Below are 24,294 nucleotides of genomic sequence, written 5' to 3'. Positions count from 1 at the left end.
AGACAGGGTAACAACAAGTACAATCTTTTAACGTCTTTTGGTATGACGCGACGGGGGGTTGAACCCCGGACCTTCTGCTCTCCGGGCGGACGCTCTACCACTAGACCACGGAGGCGGTCTGGGGCGAAAGGAAGGTCTGTACATATTCATATGTCTATTCAAAGGGACTTCCAACTGTTCCTTTGATTCAGACATACATTTTAAGCCTGTCAACCCGTACGATATCACTAGGAACACTGCCGTGTAGATTAAGGAGTTTTCACTGTACAGAAACAAATAGTATTTTTTCAACGGTCTATCTCAATGGTAAAGGAGTCATACACAGTCAGGCTTAAAAACCATGACTGTCTCCAGGACACGACATCATTCAGTGAGGTTTTTGGAATGATATGTGTGTCTTCAGTAAGCATTCCTTCATACTGATAATGAAATGAAGTTCTTGAGATAAACTATAATATCGAGTAAATATACCACGGTAAAAATAACACCGACAAAATATTCATTTGGAATTTTCATTTCATATCAACAAAACCTATTTCTGTCAGTTTTATTGCTCCATTCTGGCTGATATTGATGATATTGAATTAACTTAAGCCATAACATTACGCTATCTCAGCCTTGTTCATTTGATCTCTCCAAAAGTTTTACATAAAAATGTAGTTCTGTAGTGAGCTATGTACAGCTTCCCGAGTTCCAGGGTGATATGTCCTTTTATATCGGATGAAAAACGAATCGGCCTCAGCAAAATCTCTCTATTGTTTTGGTACAGTGTCATGTAAGGACTTGCGGCTTCATCTTTAATCTTGGTTTATGGTGAACACAGGCATGAAATAACACGCATAAAGGAAACGATTTGCAAGCAGAAAACGTTGGAGAATCAATCGAAGTCGAACTATCATATGATTCCATTATTACATTACGTGAGGACAGATGCTATATTTAGGTCGGCTTGGTCTGTTAGGGATTTCCTCGACCCGATGCACCAATAATTAGTGTCTGGAAGAGATAAAATACTTCATGTTTTACAGACAAAGGTCCATTGGTATTCAGAGCCATGGTTACCCTTGACAGGTGATAATACATGTATGTACGTACGGGCGATTCGAGGAGCCTTGTGGCGAAAGCTTTAGGTCGGTATGCTGCATCGTTCACACTTGTTTTTCGAACTATATGGCGCCACTAATCTTTTATTCTTGAAAGCTTTTCTTGGTCTTAAAAAAGGGAAATATCTTCGAGGTAATTTCCCGACTCTGCTTTCGTTTCCTAACTGTCATATATTAGGAATGCAAAAATATCTAATACGAGCCTTTGCAACATGGAAACCCACGATGTTATCATATTAAGTCATTGTTACAGTAATGTAAAGCTGAGTAATGTTTTCATTTTTTTCATTCACTGAAAAAGCCGCCCAGTATATAACATAATGCCAAATGAATTGCTGCCATGTTTGTTTCCATAAGCACCAACGCAGTGTAAAACATAATATCTAAGTAAACTGCCCAATATTAAATATGTTGCCAAATGCGCTGCAGTCATGTTTGCACTTACACATCGGAAAAATCTCTATCTAAACGTTTTTGGACCAATTGGTGATATTTCTCCGAGCAAATAGGCAACAAATCGATATTTGGCGCTTATTAATAGTAGTTCCTGATTGGTGACCCTTTTTTGCATATGTGCGGGAACGTAACACACAGCTTTTGTTGTTTTATCGCATCGGTAATAGTAAGGTCCATGCTAACTTTTGTACACACGCGATTGCATACATTTTCATGAACTTTTAAGTGAACAATCAACTACTAACAGCCGCTGTGTTTCATAATAATGATAGCGTAATGTTTCGGCTTAGGTTAGTTCAATATCAGTCAGAATAGAGCAATGAAACTGACAGAAATAGGTTTTGTTGATATTAAATGTATATTCAACATGAAAATTATGTCGATGTTATTTTTACCGTGGTATATTTATTCAATATTATATTTTATCTCAAGAACTTCATTTTATTATCAGTATGAAGGAATGCTTACTGAAGACACTCATAGCATTGCAAAAACCTAACTGTATGACACCGTGTCCTGGAGCCAGTCATGATTTATAAGCATGAATATGAGACCGACTCTCATGTGACAGTTGGTGTCATGGTATTTTCATTCGTTATCATCTGGAAACCTGACCACTGCTTTATATTTACTACTGATCATTATCGACGACCAGTTAGGCTCCAAATCGAGTACCAGCGTGTTCATTTTCTCAACGTTTGTCAGTGATGTATATATACAAAGTTCAACACGAAACTCATTGACTTTGACTGAAATGTGTAACAGAAAATCAGTGTGAAAGGTTTCAGGTATGGTGAAAATCATTTTACTGCGGTAACTTTCTGTAGAGGAACAAATGATCAAAGTTGCATGTATAAAGTATACAATGCAAAAAAGGTAGGGGATAGTAGGAATCATTAAGACATCTTCGGATCTGTATGGTATTGACAAATGGAAATGATATGATCATATCTGCGTGGGAGTAGGCGAGCAGATCTAATGGTTTCTCGTGGTTCGAGTGATGATTTGGTGGCCCTCTAAGTCTTTAAGCAGGTCAGGGTTCCAAATCGAAATTTGCAGTTTGCAGCCAACGTCACTGACATCAGGTAAAACACCAGACGTGCACGGATACGAAGAGGCATGCTTCTGATGAGTCGACTAACGTCACCTTGACGCATATTGTTCCACTCATCATTTAGAGCAACACCGAGGTCATTGAGAGTGGTGGGTGGATTTTGACGTTGATGTACACGTCTGCCACTATCGTTGCAGGCATTGCGATACCACATACCATTATAGATCCGCCCCCAAAACGATCATGCTGTACGACGTTAACGTCCATGAGACGCTCATTAGAACGTCTCCAAACTCGACTGGAAGTCGAAAGTGAACGTCGATTCGTCAGAAAACAATATATTTGTCTAACGTCGATTTCCAAGTGCTGACGTTCCCTGCACCACTGACGCCTCTGATTCAAATGACGTGTAGTAAGTTGAGGAACGACACGTTGACGTCGTGCACGCAAATGCCAGACTTGCAGACGATTTCGCAGCGCCTGGGCATGTACTGTTACACCAGTTGCCTGTTGCAGCCGGTCCCTTATCTGAGTGGCCGTTTGCAACCGATTTCTTCATGCCATCGTTCTGACTAATCTGTCCTGGGCTGGAGTTGTTGCCCTTGGGAGTCCAGAGCGACGTCGATCATCGACGTTATGTGTTTGTTGGTATCGTGGCCACAATCTGCTGATGACAGATTGAGAAACATGAAGCGTTTGGGCAACAGTATTCTGACGTGTGTCCACCGGCAACATGCGAATGGCACATAACCGTTCCACGCATTTTAAATATGTTTAATAAAGTGGCTGTGGGCGTTTTGTTCAAAGAAAACAAAATGCGTCCGCTCACGACCAAGTCTGAGTGACAATGGTAACTAATTGTTTGCATATATATGTGGGTAGGTTGTCTCAGATCATGGATCAAAGGTATGAGGAATGGGCCTTCAGTGCATACTTGTTCTTCTTGGTGTTGATATACGCTACAGGTCAATACTGGCAAGTTGCACAATGGAAAAGATAGTTATCAGTCATCTAAATACTTCCGATAAACCCCCTACTGTCCTTTGTAAGGTTTATATGACAAAAAATATCTAAGCTGAAACGTAACCTTTACTTCCTTTCGTCTATAATTAGAGTATGACAAATATCTTGAAAACAAATAAACGAAGTGAAGGAAAAAGCGTTGACGCAGCTTTGATCCTCGAATTGCACTAGTGTTCTTCATTTGGAACCTCTCAATTGAAAAACTGGTGTCTTCAAAATGTACGCTGTTTCTTTTCGCTTGCGTTTAGTGCTACGAATGAAGAACATCCAAGCGGTTTCAGGTTACTGGTTAACATGGGGAGTAGAACAAAAACGACACGATGAGACTTGATGCACTAAAAGTTTAACTACTACCATTCCGCTTCCGCCTCAAAAGAATTAATCAAGCACATTAGCTGTCCCCGTAGGATCTATTCATAAAAAATGAAGCGAAGATCTGTTGAATGTGTAATAAAATGGAACATGTTCAAAGCTAACTACCTCAAATTTTAATTTCTTTGGTTAGCAAAGTGCGAATTTTATGTTAAGACAATTTAGTTTTCAATAGGTTTCCAGGGACCATGCAGATCGATATTAGGTAGCTGACTTCTGTTGCTTCCATACTTAGCCGTGCTTGTGCCTTGATGCAACGTGTCATATTTAGCGACCTGTGTTATAAATACAGCTAGGAAACTTCACCAGGATGGCAATACGATCGGGAGACATAATAAAGAACATGAGCCTATATATCCTCCGGTAAGACGGAGAATACTGTTTGTAGCATTCTGTGGAAAATATCATCTGTCATCATCGTGTCGTGATTAGAAACGAAGGGAACAGACTCAACAATTCTTACCCCCCAAATCCCATACATTAATACAAAAGCATCAACCATTAAATTATGTTTCCTTCGTGAAAATATATCAGATTTTTTTCGACAATTAACGTCACAACGTTACGTTAGTTGTCCATATAGCATAGTTTATGAAAGGAAACGTGCAAGCAGTATGTATACATATGCATTGTGCGTTATAAAGAGCTCGTTTATAGTAGATTAAGCATTTCACATAGTATTCATTGAATCAATAATTACATCCTTATGTATTATGCTCCAGCGAGTCTTAATCTATAAATCTATAACACGATGTTAGAAAGTTAACGCCAAATGACGTGCCTTATCATATATGACTAACTTCAAACATCAATGTTTAAGGATATTTGACGCTGGTTCTAATTAACGTGATGAGCCCTTGTAGGTTTACTAAATGATATATTATTCACAATATGTAAATGTTCTAGTCGTGAGCCTTTTCTCTCGACAGGTCGAGATACGTTTCTGTGTCAGTCAATGTGTATGTACGGATTGCGTCATCTTCCCGAGGCAAGAGAGTTAACTGATTATAAAAGTTCAGTTTCCACCCTTGCCGAACTAGGCTCGCATGTGGAGTTACATTTTGGCTGAACTAACGAGTCTATGCATAGCCCAATTAAAATCCGGTTAGTAAACTGTCGTTCGATTGCAGGATTTGCAAAACATGTACGTGTGCACCGCCAACTGGTTGCCAACAGATATTTTCCAAATCCTTTCATGTTTTTAATGAAGGTGCTCACGCAGTTGGATGCACTTCTCGATGTAAGACCTGTTTTATCACAATATAGAACTTGATTATCGATCAGATCGACTTGACAGGGCGCCGCCATTTTGTTTGATACAAATGCAAGTGATACGAGAGGTGGAATCTGATTGGTCCATAGGAGATGCTTAGAAGGGAGATGACTCGTAATAACCACTGGTGGCGCTACGATCGAGCCCAGGAATTCCAGCCCTGTTCGGCAAGGGTGGAAACTGGACTTTTATAGATGGGATTGCGTTCACTACTCGGTTTCTCACGTTCCCTGCGAGTGACAAAGTGATGCCTGGAAACCAAACAAGCCAGTCTGGTGTGCGATGAAAATTAAGTTAATGTGAGTAACTATGGCCTCCCGCAGGTCAAGTCCAGTCTGATTCTCACTTATTAGGCTAACGTAAAACACTTGGATGTTTTTTGTGGAAAGGATACACCGTAAGTGCAGGGGCTTTAACTCAATTTACTGAATGTCTGATAGGACTGTATCCCCTTTGTTCTAGCGTCCATGAATGTATAATCATGTAAACAGACACAATGTGTATACCGAATTCGTAAAATTCCTTATAAACCAATTGTTACCTGATACACATGTTGATACATGTTTTCCAAGTGTTTTATTGTATACAAGGTTTATATACAAGAGTTATTTAGTCTCAATGGTTCATTAGTATGCCGTCTACACAATGATAACTGTTTTATTTTTGAATGATCACTGAATGACATTAATCCATGACAAGAGCGTCTTTGTACATCATGGTGAGAGAGAGGTGGGGGGTAAGACAGTGGCCTTCTGACTTGATATTATATAAATTTAAAATAAAACTGGATAAAAGTATTCTCGATGCCTTAAATATCATATTTGCATTGTGTTGGATTAATGAAGTTTAAATTCCAAAGGCATTGTTGTGATATGACTGGTTAAACGTATTGAAGAGGTATGTCAGGACTTTCAGTGATCCATTTAAATAATTTTCACCGCGATTTTGCCTTTTACGCCCAATGGAATCTGTTTCGATGGAAAACCAAGACTGGCGTTGACGTTTTATATTTGCTTCTTGGCTACTTTTACTTCTAAATATTCATTATCTAAAGGCACGGACGATACACGTTTTAAATAAGAGATAGTTGTACATTTAAGTTTATATCTTGTAATCACATTTGATGATGCAGCATTTGTTTTGTTGCAAGATTGATCACTATGCATTCATCAGCGCAGGATAGAATGCTAGGTCATACAACCCAGGAATAACGCTTAAGTTTAGTTAATGCTCTCGACTTTAAGACGTAGATTGTTGTGATTCCTTGGATGGCAGGAAACTATTTCAAGAATCACCAGTAACCACTCTTGTTTAAAAACTGAACTGACGAGAATATTCGACAATGATAAACGTGAGAAGGGCACATTGCTATCAGACATAGAGGAGACACTGCGATCGTGAATCATTAAATTGATCTTTGGGTCCCTTTGTTCATTAAAAATCAATTTAAATTTCGCAGCGACTCCTGTAATATTTTACTGACTTTCTGAGTAGTAATTGCTTTCAGAGAATATAAAATATCACAAAAGTTATATCTAATCACTTACGGGCTTACGAAAGCCCATTTGGCCCAAAAGTGGTTGTGCTTTCAACTAATAGTGTATGCCATTAAAACAGACAAAGGAGGCTGACGTAACGTAGAAAGTTCGAAACTACAAAAACTTAAACTAAACAACTTAGCACTAAACCAATAAACAGATTATGATCATGTGGTTACCTCTGAAGAAGGCAGGATAAGATCCCTTTTTGGCCTACTGGAAATGTCCAATTTGAAAGTTCCGGAATCCTTTCAAATATTGAAATGAGAAATATGAGGCATGATGAAATGTTCACAGCTAGTCCGTTTCCTTTCATATGCTTGCAACGTTTGGACTTCCGACATTAAATACTACACAAGAATGGCTAAAAGGAGAAAAGAGGGCAATTTCGTAAAAGTGAAATGAAATCTAACAATGAGCAGGTCTGTGACCCATGAGGAATTGTTTACCATATGTTTGTACTGCTTTTACTTCATGTGATGTTCAAATTGAAGAAATAACGTTAAAATCAATCTTTTACACATATTAAAGCCTTACTGAGACATTGAGGGTTGATACAAGTTCACAACATGCATGAGATTAAATACACAAAGTCAAACTCTCATTCATATGAACATCTTATAACACCCATAAAAACTGTTTAGGCAGATCGGATCCTATGGCACAAAAAGAGCCCTCATCACACCGAATCTTTTCATTTTAAACAAAATAAAACTTCTTGAATTCTGGTTTCTCATGCACCAAGTTTGCATCATGGGAAACTGTACATATCGATGAATGAATCACATTACTTGTAGAAGCATAAAGCAAGAACCGAATAGTGTATACCTGTTACTCCCGGAGACAGACATAGGTACATGAAAGAATGCTAAAATATCGTCAATGTTTGATTTTTATCAGTGGACAACTGTTCATTGCTACGACCGCAAGTACCTGCATATTATGTCGATGTTTCAGTACCATACGAACAAGCCTTGTACACCGAACGCCTAAATGTATTTATAGGGTTCTAACAAGTTTACCTTGTTGTTAACTGTTGGCGTCCGAGTGATTTCTCAGAGAGCGGAAAGTCATGCAGAAGCATTGCCCTGGCGAAATTTGAGCAAAGTTGGTTACCGATCCGACTGACTTGCTAGAATTGTTCATCTAACCAAACAACATCACATTTCTGAAAATGGATTTTTCCTCACACACGTCCCCAGGTTACTCGTCGAATCTAGGGCCTATTACCCCGAGTGAGTTGGTGACGCTTTGGTAGTGTTGAACTTGGCATAACATGGCTTGCGGCAACCGGGGACATAAACTAATAACACTGGAGTGAAGTCTTCACTGGTTCCTTCGGCTTTCTGCGGTCTAATGGCATACGTGTTCCAACGCGGATACACTCCTACACAACAATTTGCTGTCTAAACTGACGTCTTTTTTTTAATACACCCCAAGACTCCCGTCACTACCGAACCACTAGCGTAGTAATATATTTGAAATCATACCAATACTGTATAGCAAATGCCTTGAACACATCATAGTATTGAGCCCGGGTTAATTAGTTGCAGTACGAGCGAACTATTTCAGTCACTGCAGTACCACAGTTTTAGCAAATTTATGCAACCCTATAGTTACATACCCGTGTGTCTAATCAGGGCTGAATTTTGTTTCTGTGACATTTTGTTGGAAAATCCCCCTTTTAATACACTGGACTTTATTTTCTACTATTTTAGTGGATATGTCTATTTTCGGGTGATAGGATTTACACCTGGTATCATTACTATATTTGATAGTGATACATAAACACATGCTCATGATACAGTCGGAAGCGTACCACCTACTGTGCTTTATGCAGAGATTTATATTGGATATGGAAAGGGTTTTGTCGCTCTATTTAATCTTTAAGTCAAGTGGATGAATATGCATATGATACACCGAGATGCCCCCATGCAACCATGCTTCTTGTCCAGTGTGTGTGTTTACTTTAGATAGTTAAGATGAAATTAATCTTGTCCTCTCCTAATTGGTTTAAATGCTTCCGGTAGAGCAGGTCATGCTTACCCTTTTCATGAACAACTGATGTCATCACTTATTTTCAGTGATCCATTCATACAATGTCCATCACATGTTTGCCTTCAACGCCCGATGGAATATGTTTCGGTAGATATTCGAGACTGATTATTCTCTGGCGTTGAGGGTTTTGAATTTAGGATCATGATTTGCGTTATGTCTTGTTCCCTTCCACATTAACATGACACGTCGTGATACAACTGAAAGTTTGTAACGTACATAGCGACGCAAACCTAAACTTTCTAAACTAACACTATTCCAACTTAGATTAGTAAATTGTGGCAAACTTGTCGGTGAAATAAATAAAAGTAGATGCGTGAGTGTTAGTTTGGTTTAACACCGCTTTGTTCTGATGTTCTTTGGCGATACGGATTCACATATAAAAAACCGTCAAGTTTTGACAATTAAATTGCTTGAAACATTTACATAATAATTCAAATACAGTCGAAAACGATGAAGCACATCCGCTAATATACGTACATGTAGGTCGTGACATTTCATAATACTTGTTATTTATCATTGGCTGCATAATCGGTAGTTTTTCTCTTCCATAAATCCCAGAGTTGATGGAACCCTAAAAAAATGATCATATTTCACAGAATATTTGTGTGGACACCAGCAGCAATGCGTGGAGAAAGACATTTGATATGAATCACTATATGATTCTTTCTTCCTGTCTAGACGATAGCTTGGTAGTATTTTCCCCGCTGTGAAATGCAGCCGTTAATCTATTGATTTTATTACGATATGACATATAATCGATTTGTGTTTACTCAACGTGGTATATTTGTTGGCGATGATGCATTAACGCCCCATTTGGATGACATTCTCTTAGTCCAACTGGTCTGAGCATGACGTGTACATGTCTCTCATCTTGCCTCAGACTGAAATGCTATAAATTCACTCTGGTGCATCTGTAAGCCCAAGGGACCGAAATTTGGCAATGATGTGTTTGATCTCTGAGAATAAATATCCATTACTTATCAGGAAAGTCGCTTTGCGGAACCAATGTCTATTCTCAGTGCGATGACGTTAATCGGAAATGGAAATAATTCTAACTGCATTTGTAAACATTTGGGTTATATCAAAGCTACTAATGAGATAACGTATAGCTATCATTTATTAATAACACAGACATGTATCAAATTTATACCTTAATTTGTTTTATTATGCTATAAGTTTCATGATTATTTTTCAAACGTTACAAATACTAATATATTGACAATGATATTGTGTACATGAAACTTGTATCATGCTATTATAACATATATATTTCACCAGACGATCAATACAAATAGATTAATAAGAAAGACAGATATTTAAGTAACTGACAACTAGCAACATGAGTGGAGACGAGATCTAGGAAATATATCAAACTGTCTCTCTTAGTTTCGAGCAATCTTAAAACTGTTATCGAAATTATGTTATTTGAAACAAGTGGGAACTATTTACGCGAATTGCGGCGGTATGAGCACAGATCTGTGTAATTATTGGAGGTATTTCATTTTATCGTAAGAGACAAGGAATGCATTCGACAATTATGCCCAAATTATATTTTTGGAATTATCGCTAATGATGTTGCTTTATTGCGAGTCATTCTGAAATGTCTTTTTGTCATGATGTAGTTTAAAAAACACGAAGAATTATGATATTACTTGTAGTTATGCACCATATTTAACAACATGTTTTTCCGGTTTACTTGGAAATAAACTTTTGTACATAACTGTTTAAGTACCCTCAAAATATCTATTCCCGTAAATGAAAGCGACACATACCATTTCCATAACCACATCACATTCTTGTTGCTCGACTGTTAACGAGATGCACTGCTATCTTTGCCAAAACTATGTTTGCTAGCAACGATCTATAAACCTAGAAGAAATTTAATTCACACTGATTGATAAAAAAGCAATGAACAAATGGAAGACAGGGGTTAATCAGCACTGGCTTGTAACTAGCAATGGACAAATGGAAGCCAGTAAGATTGATTGAAGGACAAATGGAAGCAGGGATTCTATTTGTCCATTGCTAATTACCAATCAGTGCTACTTAACTTCTGCCTTCCATTTGCCCATTGCTTGTTGCAAATCAGTGCTAATTTAACACCTGGTTACATTTTGTCCTTTGCTAATCCACAATCAGCGCTAATTAACTGTTGGTTTCCTTGTTAAGTTTCCACCATTGTTATCTTATTACTTTTGTTGTTCTTTACAAGTACATATATATGCTGTCTGCATCCTAGCATTGATTCACCTGATGAAGGCGTAAGCATCTACTTCGAAACGTTCTGTTCCTCATAAAAAGAAGTTGATTTCCATAAATGTTCTCTATTTCATATGAACTGAATCAAGACGACCGATCTGAGAAACAGCCGTATCCATAGATCTTGTTTCGGCGGAGACTTGAGTCTAATAGACAAACCACGTATATATTTTATACTCATGTATGCAAGTGAAAAAGAATATAATTTTTCTCGTAAACAATATATTCTTCGTGTTTTGTTCTTAGAACATAAACACTGACTTTGAAATTTGAAATTGTTAACATTTATGAATGTTATACGTGCGTCCATTTATAAAAAAAATAAATTCTTAGAGTCAGCGAAATCTTTGTTTATGGGGACTTAAACCCTCGGAGTGACGTTTGGATTCAAGTATTCTTGAGCTCATCCTTTGAACAAGGACCAGTACATCAGGACGCAAACTTTAACGAGGTAAACGTGAGGGCGACACATGCCTATATGATCCATTGCAAGAAGTACAAATATAAGATAGCTACACGATAAATCGCAAACAATGATGAAGAACGCAATGTTGTCTATTTCACGATAAAACATTGTTCTACCATGACATCTTTTTGGGAGATTCGAACATAAGCTCGCAATTTGATGACGTAGTATATTGGACGATGTTATTTTTGAGAGGGGAGTGCCCAGTGAGTTGTTCCCATTAGATGTAGCTGGACAACGCATATAAACGCGATGGCCGAACGATCGCATCCCAAAGTGGGAGGGATACGACAATCGGTATTGGGAGAAAAGGTACAGGTAATCGCCTGAGGATTGTGAGAATATGTGAGAAATACCCACCTTTGAATAACATGGACTTATCCGACATTGCCGAGGTCGGATTCTATTGAGTGAGTCAATATAATTAAAATACGAGTAAATATTTTTAAAGGTTTTACAGTTTATCATAAATAAACGACCCGTGGTCGTAAAATACAACACTGCAGGGGGGTTGTCAAAATGTTGATGTTTATATAAACGACTTTAAAGAAAACAATACTACAAATGGAATCAATTTGTCATTCAAAGGAGCGAGTTGATTCCGCTGATAAAGCAAACCAATACAAACACTATCTTTAAGTGACAATTAGCAGCATTCGGTGTCCGTGGAGGCAATATGTTTTTGCTTGATAAAATGCTCCGCGTCAGCACAGTTTCAAACTCATAACTCAATATTGCTTTTATCCAAACTGCATGTGATTTTGGAACAGAATATTGCATGTTGGTTTGAACGTTGTGTAACCTCACGCCGACACGATTTTGTAATAAAATGTAACTAAGTTTAACCATCTGTTGATGCCATTGAACGTTATTGCTCTTAAATGGTGACGTGCATGCATGTGTGTGAGTGAGTGTATGCATAGATACCCTAATGATACACAGCCCACTGATGCCCAGCTCGCCGGTCCTTGTTTTAACTCCTTGATGCCGAGATCGAGGCAAGGAAACAACAACTTTAAACGTCCTTTGATATGACGCAAACGGGAATTGAACCATTTAAGAGTTACTATGATAGTGTAGAATAAATATAATTAAGAAAACCTACACATTTTGTTTTGTAGGTATTGACCAAATTATCACATATTCTAATCGTATGAAAGAATATTGTAACTAAACACCACCTGTCTTCTGGTAATGCTTATATAACCAATGCTAATATCAATCCCATTTTCAGGTGCCTATCGCATATCAACACCCTGCCCCGTCGTGGCGCTGATATTAGGATTCACTGCCATCATATTCCACGTCACGGGGACAATCAGGAGGAACTCAAAAACATTAGTAGCTGGTGTGCTTTATATAATGTCAGGTAAGATGTTGTCATTGCTTCATTATGAATCGACCCGTGAAGATGCGGGTAGAATAGGTCTTCAGCAACCCATGCTTGCCGAAAAGGCGACTATGCTTGTCGTAAAAGGCGACTAACGGGATCGGGTGGTCAGACTCGCTGACTTGGTTGATGCATGTCATCGATCCCAATTGCGTGGATCGATGCTCTTGATATTAACCACTGGATTGTCTTGTCCAGACTCGATTATTTACAGACCGCCGTCATATAGCTGGAATATTGCTGAGTGCGGCGTAAAACAACAAACCAATAAAAAAAAATCATTATGAATCCCGTTGTACGTCTCCATCAGCAGCACGACGACTATATCACAACGGCATGTCAGTCATCAAACCTGGACCAGCTAAATCAGCGGTAGATAGCATGAGAAAAAATCCTTATCTTATATTCCCGTGCATATATACACATTTGTACCGTTGTCATCCGATAAATGGAACAGAACTGATAACCTATGTTTCAATCAGACACCATCATGATGCGTGTTCCTGAGATAAAAATAGGCGAGTTTTTAATTGGTGCTTACATATGTAGCATCCTTGTCTTCAAGTATCTGAGTTTGGAACTCTCTACAGCTTACGCCTAGAAAAGAATACTGAAAGGTTATATGAAATATATTCTTCAAATCAGGAATAATCCAATGCCTGTGTACAAACTCACACCGGGAGCTGGGAGCTTTGGATGCCAACTCTTCGTATGTAGGTGACCGCTAATTATGAAATATCTATGATTTGTTCCAAGAATTATGTTTAAACCTGCAAACACAGCTGCTTCCATTAGGGCAGGGCACGCTTGTCATTTTATAAACGCCAAATACCATGCTAAACCTTTTTCACTTACAGACATATAAGTTTATTTTCAATCTTATGTAAATTTATATTCAGATATTAATCATTAAAAGAGATATACAAACACACTGCTTGCGCATGTCACACGCTTAATCTACCGAGTACTTATTACTGCTTCATTTCTATAGCAGCATCCATCTTCGTGCAAAGTCCATGAACAAAAATGTTTGTTAATATCTTTTTTAGTCCTTATTTATTTTGGTACATCATTAACGTGTGATGGAAGTAGGTGCTATTTTAAAAAAAACAAAACCAAAAAAACAATGCTTGTCAGCAAAAGTCTGCATATGACCTCCAGAGTAAGGTGACTAAGACACGCAATATGGCTCTGGACACAATTCGGAAATGAACGGTAATCCAAGCTGAGACGTGAAATCCCATCTCATTCTAGAGTGTATTAGCTTAAGGACAAACAATCCGCCCTCCGTGACATAGGTCGGAGTCTCAATGTGAATTGTTTGTAGTGATCCCCGGGTTTTACGCCGAGACAGATGACCGGTTTAGACTTAATTAATGGTATAAAAGTAGCCCCTCTCTGGCATCACGCGCATAGATTCAATTCATATGAGATAAAACGTTTATGTCACGAATGCATTTTGCTTTCATCATGAAATTCCTTAGATGGGCAATAATATATGATAATTTTGGGTAGGTATAAACCTCAGTGCAGTGTTTGACTGTGATACATAAACAATCTACAATCGATGTCGAACTTTAGTTCTGTGGTGCATAGACAATCTACATGTGATGTCGAACTTTAGTTCTGTGATGCATAGACAATCTACATGTGATGTCGAACTTTAGTTCTGTGATGCAAAGACAATCTATGAGGTTATACGACATGACATCAGTATTAATACAATTGACAAAGTAGGGCATAACTAACGACAATCATTTATTTCATATCAATAAATATTTTCCGTAAGTAGTCAAGTACCATTAATTATACATTTAAATACACAAACTATAATACAATAAATTTAATTTCCACAATTAATAAGGAGGTGAAGCAATGATGATAAATCGGAGTGATGAAAAACGGGCCTGACTTTCCAAAGTAATATGAAGAAAGTACACCTCTGTCAACGGAAATAAGTAATTTTATACTTAAATACAATGTATCAGCCTGGTTTAGATTTCTAGATATCCAGTAATCAGTAACTTTAACCATAAATAATATTGACAAAACTCTTTCCATAATCATAATAATTCAAGTTTCAAGTACTGATGGCATCAGGTGTTCGCGTAAAGGTAAGAGTATCCTGCCCCACCGATGACAGAGTCCATTGTATGATTCTGACTATATGATGAGCATGTGTTTATGAATCACTATCAAACAGTGATGATACCAGGTGTTAACCAAAAGGTGATTGTATCCCCGCCAGTAGCATACACCACAATCACATGCAAAAGCAAACAATTGTTCTCCTCAACATCGGCTGTAGGCCTATCGCTGCTATACTAACCAAAGCTAACGATCCTGTTACTACTTCAATTTTGTGCTTAGTCATTGTAGTCAGTGCTATGTGTGAACCAGGGGCTACATGTCTGTGTAAATGCATCGCCTGGTGCCAAGGCGAGGTACAGACACTGTAAATAATACCATGTATGTATACTAACTGAGACAATACTTTTGATTATTCGGGTAATAAGGTTCGGAATGAAAAATCCTCCTCCCTGATGATAAATACTGTTTATCGCAAACTGCCAGTGAAAATGCAACCAACAATGCTCAGGTGTCTTTACAATAAGCCATTTTAACCTTGGGTCACACCCACCACTTAAACTATGTATGTGTGCTTGTACAGGTTTTGCTTACATAATGACATCTTGAAGCACTCTGACATTTGAAAGTTCTCTGTGATGGCTTAATGCTCGAATCTGTAACAATATATTATTCCGAAACATGAACCTATTTGTCCTTACAGCCATATCAATGAAATGCAGAAGACGTCTATCATATTTGCTCTGTTTGAACACATCAGGATGATATACTTATATATACGTACATATGCATGTACACAACAACTATGAACAGGATATGACAATGTGCAGACCTAATGTCATCTGAATTGTTTGACGAGATAACGACTTTGTTATTGATGTAGATATTTTGTTATTCTATTGTAATAAAAAGTAGCAGAGCGGTAATTTATCCAAAACTAATTATATATTTTCCCTCTCTTCAGTGGGTGTCCACCCAAAACACCTACAGCTTATAACAACAAAGTTCACAGTTGAATACACATCTAATCCCATGATATGCCTGTTACCTTTGTCATTTTAATGGAATAACCCCAAAAATACTTTATTTTACTAATCAGTCAGATGATAATCACAATTATCAAATTAGTTTAGAAGTAATCAGTCAAATGATAATAACAATAAGTCACTAGCCAAGTTTCAAAAGATGACCAACAGCATCCAAGTATGGGATGGGTGTTTTTAATCCTGGGCCAAATGTTCTTTTAAGCGGCACAAGCGATTCTCTACCTCTCGGTAGACTCGTTTTCTACACCTGGGGGCAGGACCAAAGTCGATCTGCGAAATCTTGGCCCGATCTGCATGTTCTACCTTCGTGATGACTTCAATGAAGTGGTAGATGCTGGGATGTCGATGAGGTAGTCCACGGTTCAGTCTGCTGTGGATCCCTTCCAGATTGTTGTTTGTTCTCGGACCCACCGTTGAGTGATGGTTCCACAATTACAGCAGGAATCGTGCTCCGTCGTCAACCCAGTTGACAACCACATAGTCATTGATTTCAACAGCTCTTGGAACGTTGGGAGTGTCATCCATGGCTTCGATCCAGGTGTCTTGAATAACTGCTTGAGGAAGCAGAGGCAGTCCAGCAGCTCTTCTTATCCCCTTGCACACTTCAAGGTCTTCTTTGTACGGATAGTTGTGTTCCTAAGGATATTCCAACTGTGATCACTTTCAATTTACAGGTGTTTTTCACACACTTCCAGTGAATACAAATTTGTCTCTCTACATTCTTGGTGTGACGATATCCATTAAACAAAACTTGTGCGCTTCCTTTCTGTGAAAAAATAAACTCAACATTCTGGAAACCGGTCATGTTGATATGCAGTCATTTTTTAACACGCTTACATACCACAGCAAACGTACTCTTAACTGGTTTATTTAAATACTTTAGGTACATTCACGCTTCAACCTTTACTCGGTTTTAAACCAATTCTGTATTTCCCGAACAGTGTTACCACTTCATTTTAAAATATAATATGTTTAAACAAACTAATCTTAAGTTAATTAATATAATTTTTTACAAATTTTCAGTCAATCTTTCCAAATGTTAATTCAGCTTATCTTTACTTGGTTCATCCTTTACTCTCATGGATTAATTAGTCTTTGGGACTGTTCCATTATAAGTAGGTGAAATCCCTTAAGTTTGTTGTTTTAACCAAGTAGGGGTGCTGGGCTGTAGGTGTTTTGGCATGTTGGCGTTTTGGGAGATAACCCTTCAATGTTCTATTGTTCTCATAGACAATGCAGTGAGGATTATCATGAAACATACATGACCAACTCGGGAACAGTCTCAATATGTTTGAATGTCAAGAGGACGAAATCGATAATATAAACAAAGTCTGATCAGTCTGAAATGTTGATGTCTTAAGTTAGACTTAAATAGAATATATCTAACAGGGAAAAAAGAAACCCAATGATTTTGATATAATTAAAACAATTTCAAACTTCTGGAAAAGAATCACCTTACCAAGACATAAACTAACCAAACAGGTATTCACAAACTGATGGCAAGACATAACTACATATTATATACTATTGTGTTTGGTTATAGTATATTTGTATATTGGTATGAACACCTCATGATAACTCGACTATCTCCGTGGCCTAATGGACAGAGCGTCTGCCCAGAGAGCGAATGGTTGGTGGTCCCCGAACGCGTCATATTAATAGACGTTACAACGTCAGCTCGGGTCAGCGTATTGTGTCTCAGCGGAGTACTATTAAACTAAACTGAGGGCCAAAAGAAACGTTACCAACATTAACTGATTTGCCACTTTGAAACAAAAATGCCAACCTGTTCAAAAACAGTAAAGAACATATCTCACGAATACAGCCTTCATGTTCTCTGTCGTTCTTTGCACGTGCTTTACGGATTTTGGGAGATATTAGTGTTTTTGAGCAATTTTTTAAAAACTTTCTTTCCCAAATAATGATGAAATTTCCGGGTTTAAATTACGCACGGATCTGTTCCCTATCATTGGTTGCGATAATTAACACCAACGAACATGCCAAGACTGACCGCTGTCCAGAGGGAGAGAGCCATAGGTATGCTGCAGATGGGAGCGACACAGAGAGCGGTTGCCATTAACATGAACTGCTCCAAGATGACCATTACCTGACTGGTCGCACGTCTCCGACAGATTGGCAGAACCGCAGACAGACCACGGAGTGGCAGACCAACGGTCACGACCCCGCAGGATGACCGCTTTTCACGGGTACTTCATCCGAGGAACAGATTTCTTACTGTGACGTCATCAGCTGCCAACAGCTTAGGACATCCGGTCAGCAGACAAACAGTGACCAGACGACTACGACATTATGTCTCCGGGCTTATCGCCCTTTCAAGGGCATGACCTTGACTCGTCAACATCGACGTGCCAGATTGACGTGGTGCAAGCAAACTCAGCGATGGCAACAAAGGGAATGGCGGCGAGTGCTGTTTAGTGACGAGAGCAGGTCCCAACTCTTCCAACCTGATGGGCGGACGCGAGTTTATCGACAACGTGGTGAACGTACGGCTCCTTGTTGTGTCCAGGAGGTGGAACCTTACGGGGACGGAAGTGTGATGGTCTGACAGCACAACGCTACATTGACAATATCTTACGGCCAGTGGTTCTTCCTTTAATCCAGCGTCAAAAACGGACGGTGTTCCAACAAGATAACGCAACACCCCATAAAGCCCGTATTACCAGAGACTTCCTCAACGCCAACAACGTGACTGTCCTGCCGTGGCCAGCTCGATCACCAGATCTGTCACCCATAGAACATCTCTGGGACCAGCTGGGGCGTCGTCTTCGGAAACGTCAACATCCTCCCTTCACGAGACAAGCGTTGATGGTTGCCCTCCGTGAGGAATGGAATCGGATACCTGCAGTCGATGTGAGGACGCTTGTCTACTCAGTTCGACGCCGCATTCGAAGATGCATTGCCGCTCATGGAGGTCATATCCCGTATTGAACGGTCTGGGCCGTCGTTACCTTAAAGTTGTAACCAATGTTGTTGATCGAATACTGGACGAATGGCCCCTTGTCAAGAAATGTCCCTGTTGGAGGTCAAGGACTTTGTTGTTGAATGAGTAAATTCGCATTTTACTGTTCTGAATGATGATTTTCTACAATACAATTGTTATTGCTGCTTCAAATTGTGTTGGTCATATTTTATCCTAGAAATATCGTTGGTAACGTTTCTTTTGGCCGTCAGTTTAGTCCGGACACACGCACGCACGACGGCGTTAATCCTCATTTTACCTGACCTCACCTGGGATAGCTCATTGAAAAATATCCTTTTTAAAGTCATGTTATCAGTACATTATGACAAGACGAGCATTGTCAATATTTAAAGAAAAAGCAGAGAAAAGGTGTAAAATCTCTCCCGTTGGATCTGAATATTCTTCACTTGTTTGGTATAACAACCTGTAGGGAGTGAATGGTATATAACCTTGTGGGGAGACGCGACATTATAGCGAGGGCAGCGTGATGTGTTATGGCGAGAGAATATAAAACTATAGGGAGGGCACACAATAACATGGTCAGGGTACTTCTGGTATGGTGAGCGCACGCTATAGTACTGTGATGGAACGAGGTAGTTTAGCGCGAGAACGCTATAATATGGCGAGGAAAATCGACACTTCTTTACTGTGGCACAAAGGAGCTTCCGCAACAGCCTTTCTTTCCACACATCCTTCGTCTCCTAGTCAAACCCTTCAGTGTCACCTTCAATTTCAGTATCACCTCAACGTACAGTCACGATGGCCTACCCAGACAATGAGTATTGCGGAGTGTTTCAAACGTGGAGGCGGTATTTTGAAGTGCTTCTGTACTTTCTGTCAAACCGATTTCATGTGGCACCAACCCAATCAATTCCTCTATTAAGTGAAAGGGGATTAGTAAATTGGACTGCGCCACCTTCTAATAAATCTCGCCAGCTTTTGTGTTTCCATTTCGAGGATGGACTTTTAACTGTGAAATAATTAATCTACGCTGTTGACTTGTATGTCTTACTGCGGATGAAATTAAATTAAAATGACACTTTACGTTCTTTCAATATACAAGCACGTGTATGCAGCATTGAGATGTTTGCTATTTAAACTCAGACACAGGCCTTTCATTTCGGCGAAATTGATAAAATTCCAGGCGGTCAAGGCCAATGGGCATAAAGAGACGAGGTAGAAAATAGAAAATATATTTTTGTAAATTGATAAATAAATGAATATCTATAGATATATTATGGGTTTATATACCATGCATCCGATGATTTACGTTCTTGGGGTGGTTCTACGTCTTCAATACGGATAAAAACGTCTTAACTCTTTATACCAAGAAGTGTCGATATATTGCTGTCTCGATACCTGAGTGAGTTATTATTTATTGTATAGACGGACGGTTTTCACCCAGTGAATTAAGTTGAAACGAAATATCAGTATGGCTTGCTCTGACCGTAGTCCACAGCAGATAATAATATCAACGTATCAATAACAAACGTCAACGCCAGAGAATAATGACCTCGAATAATATGTCTTGATGATCTGCCGTAACAGATCTCATTGTGCATAAAAGGCTAAACAGTGATGAACTGTATATGAAAACATCACTCAAAATCAGTGATGACACCAGGTATTCCCTTCAAACAGCGAACCTCCTTTATGCTGAACCTCGTTAATACAGATATCCGCATTCCAGACTATTGATCTGGTATTGCTGGGGACTTCCATACATAATTAAAACGACATTGCTACATGATTTGTTAATCTTGAAGTTTGTTAAATCTGAGAAGAGTTTCGAGAACGGTAGTGACTTACTAAAAGGGATTTCACTGTCTATCGATAGTATTAAATAAAATTTGCGTTCTCAAACATTGTGCACTTTACGACAACATTAAACATACAGCTTTCAATAAGTCCATAATACTATTTCTGCCAACGGTTGTCTCACACTTCTAAGATGCGTCTACTGGAGGAGACACGGTTGTCTCACACTTCTAAGATGCGTCAACTGGAGGAGACGCGGTTGTCTCACACTTCTAAGATGCGTCTACTGGAGGAGACACGGTTGTCTCACACTTCTAAGATGCGTCTACTGGAGGAGACACGGTTGTCTCACACTTCTAAGATGCGTCTACTGGAGGAGACACGGTTGTCTCACACTTCTTAGATGCGTCAACTGGAGGAGACACGGTTGTCTCACACTTCTAAGATGCGTCAACTGGAGGAGACACGGTTGTCTCACACTTCTAAGATGCGTCTACTGGAGGAGACACGGTTGTCTCACACTTCTAAGAAGCGTCAACTGGAGGAGACATGGTTGTCTCACACTTCAAAGATGCGTCAACTGGAGGAGACACGGTTGTCTCACACTTCTAAGATGCGTCAACTGGAGGAGACACGGTTGTCTCACACTTCTAAGATGCGTCTACTGGAGGAGACACGGTTGTCTCACACTTCTAAGATGCGTCTACTGGAGGAGACACGGTTGTCTCACACTTCTTAGATGCGTCAACTGGAGGAGACACGGTTGTCTCACACTTCTAAGATGCGTCAACTGGAGGAGACACGGTTGTCTCACACTTCTTAGATGCATCTACTGGAGGAGACACGGTTGTCTCACACTTCTAAGAAGCGTCAACTGGAGGAGACATGGTTGTCTCACACTTCAAAGATGCGTCAACTGGAGGAGACACGGTTGTCTCACACTTCTAAGATGCGTCTACTGGAGGAGACACGGTTGTCTCACACTTCTAAGATGCGTCTACTGGAGGAGACACGGTTGTCTCACACTTCTTAGATGCGTCTACTGGAGGAGACACGGTTGTCTCACACTTCTAAGATGCGTCAACTGGAGGAGACACGGTTGTCTCACACTTCTAAGAAGCGTCAACTGGAGGAGACATGGTTGTCTCACACTTCTAAGATGCGTCAACTGGAGGAGACACGGTTGTCTCACACTTCTAAGATGCGTCAACTGGAGGAGACACGGTTGTCTCACACTTCTAAAATGCGTCTACTGGAGGAGACACGGTTGCCTCACACTTCTAAGATGCGTCTACTGGAGGAGACACGGTTGTCTCACACTTCTTAGATGCGTCTACTGGAGGAGACACGGTTGTCTCACACTTCTAAGATGCGTCAACTGGAGGAGACACGGTTGTCTCACACTTCTAAGATGCGTCAACTGGAGGAGACACGGTTGTCTCACACTTCTAAGATGCGTCTACTGGAGGAGACACGGTTGTCTCACACTTCTAAGATGCGTCAACTGGAGGAGACACGGTTGTCTCACACTTCTAAGATGCGTCAACTGGAGGAGACATGTTCCTAAAGTTACTTCTGAAACAATATCACCGCACTTACAGAAAGAACAAAGAGAAATACACCAAAACCCCCTTGTCTTTGCGTAACTTTAATATTTAGTCAATAAAATGTGTCGGTGGCGTTGGAGATGATGCCCAGACGTATTTATAACGCCACATTTCTCATCCCTATGACAAAAGACCGTTGCTAGGCAAGTTTTGCTTCTTTCAAAGCTCGTGTTCGTAAAACCCTTTGAGGGAAAACATTCCCATCGGCACACAACAACAAAGAGTAGCAAAAGCGGTAATAGTTTGTCATTTGTGGACTTGAGGGAAAATATTAAAATATAAAACTCCGATCAGGCACAAAGCCAACGATTCTGCTTTGTATTGAAATGATAATGACAGTTAAAATTCCACACAGGATTCTTATACTAAGTGATTGCAATTATTCCAGACAAAGGATGGAAGCAAAATTATCTGATCACGTTCTACTGTTGCAACGACTGTTTGGTAAGAAGCCTAACATGGATGTAATCCTTTTCCCAGACGTAAAATATTATACAATTGTCCGTGGCGTTTCAAAAGGATCTCCTGAAACATTTGGTCACCTGCTTCATACATGTGCCTGAAAAACAATGTTGAGCACTGTCTCATCTTTGTTTCAAATAACCTGAACGTATCCTTTGGGAATATGCCATTGATCTCAATGTGATAAATGTCCAAGATGCCACCTATACTTCTTGGAAAGGGGAAGCAATATGAAAGGGTAGTCTATTTATTGCTAGTGAGCAGATACGAAACATGTCATTAAACAATTGAATCATGTTTTGTGGAAATGTACAGTAATCGTTTTATCGTCTACTACCACGACTACAACTGTTGCTGCTTCTGCTACTACTACTACTACTACTACTACTACCTACCACCACCACTACCACAATCACCAATACTGCTACTACTACTACTACTACTACTACTACTACTACTACTACTACTACTGAAAAAGCGGCATTACCTGTTATAATAACCGTTATGCACACAGGTTATCCGCTACAACGGATAACAATATATGTACTGGATGGATCTCTGGGCTTCGAGATAACGACGCCGTTCAGATTCCGGGTCAGGACTCGCCACTTTTTTTTCATACTCGTGGATAGCACCAACTGATGGTGATCGGCTGATAACTGTGTCCACCTGGTTGATACACTAACGGGCAGACCGCCTCCGTGGTCTAGAGGTAGAGCGTCCGCCCGGAGAGCGGAAGGTCGTGGGTTCAATCCCCGGCCGCGTCATACCAAAAGACGTTAAAATGTGGTACTTGTTGTTACCCTGTCTGGCGCTCGGCATTAAAGGGCTAACACAAGGACTGGTCGGCTCGGAGTCAGTATATTGTGTCTGAGTGGGGTATTCATGTTAAAACTGCGGCATGGTATCTCAGTGTGCTAGCACTATAAATCGGCATCAGTCCGGACTAGTACAAGCAGCCACACAAACACACACACGTACATGAACGCAATAAGTGCAATAATCTTGGACGTTTAACCCCATTTCACCTCACCTCACCTCACTAACGGGCAAAAGAAAGTATACACTTCAAAATTGGATTCAACCAAAACATTACAAACATTAACAAAACGTTACTAGGCTGAAAACCGTTCCACTTAAACTTAAAGTCCAAAAACTCAACTATGATGCCAATAACAAACACATCACCATCAAATAACCATTTCTGGTTGCTTCGTCTTTAGCGACCATTAAACATGGCTGAATACTTTCTTTCGCCCGGCATGTTAGACGACGTGTCCTGTATCTTATGTTGTCCAGTACTGGTTTGCCATATCCAGAATCGATCATATACAGACTGTCGTGTTATACGTAAAATAGCG

At 39.6% G+C, this 24,294-nt stretch overlaps 1 protein-coding gene across 1 annotated transcript in view; it reads left to right on the top strand.

Annotated features, from left to right (window-relative positions):
- The window catches only part of LOC124149372 (voltage-dependent calcium channel gamma-7 subunit-like), a 46,579-nt gene that overhangs the window by 18,777 nt on the left and 3,508 nt on the right, over positions 1 to 24,294 (top strand). Inside the window, exon 4 of the mRNA XM_046520909.2 lies at positions 12,837 to 12,971. Coding sequence (XP_046376865.1) covers positions 12,837 to 12,971 — 135 coding nt within the window. The remainder of the gene's footprint in view (positions 1 to 12,836; positions 12,972 to 24,294) is intronic.

Source organism: Haliotis rufescens, unplaced genomic scaffold (genome assembly GCF_023055435.1).
Source record: "Haliotis rufescens isolate VD_foot unplaced genomic scaffold, xgHalRufe1.0.p SCAF_11, whole genome shotgun sequence".
Lineage (NCBI taxonomy): Eukaryota > Metazoa > Mollusca > Gastropoda > Lepetellida > Haliotidae > Haliotis > Haliotis rufescens.
Note: the sequence above shows the minus strand (reverse complement) of the source record. Positions and strands in the feature narration are given on the sequence as shown.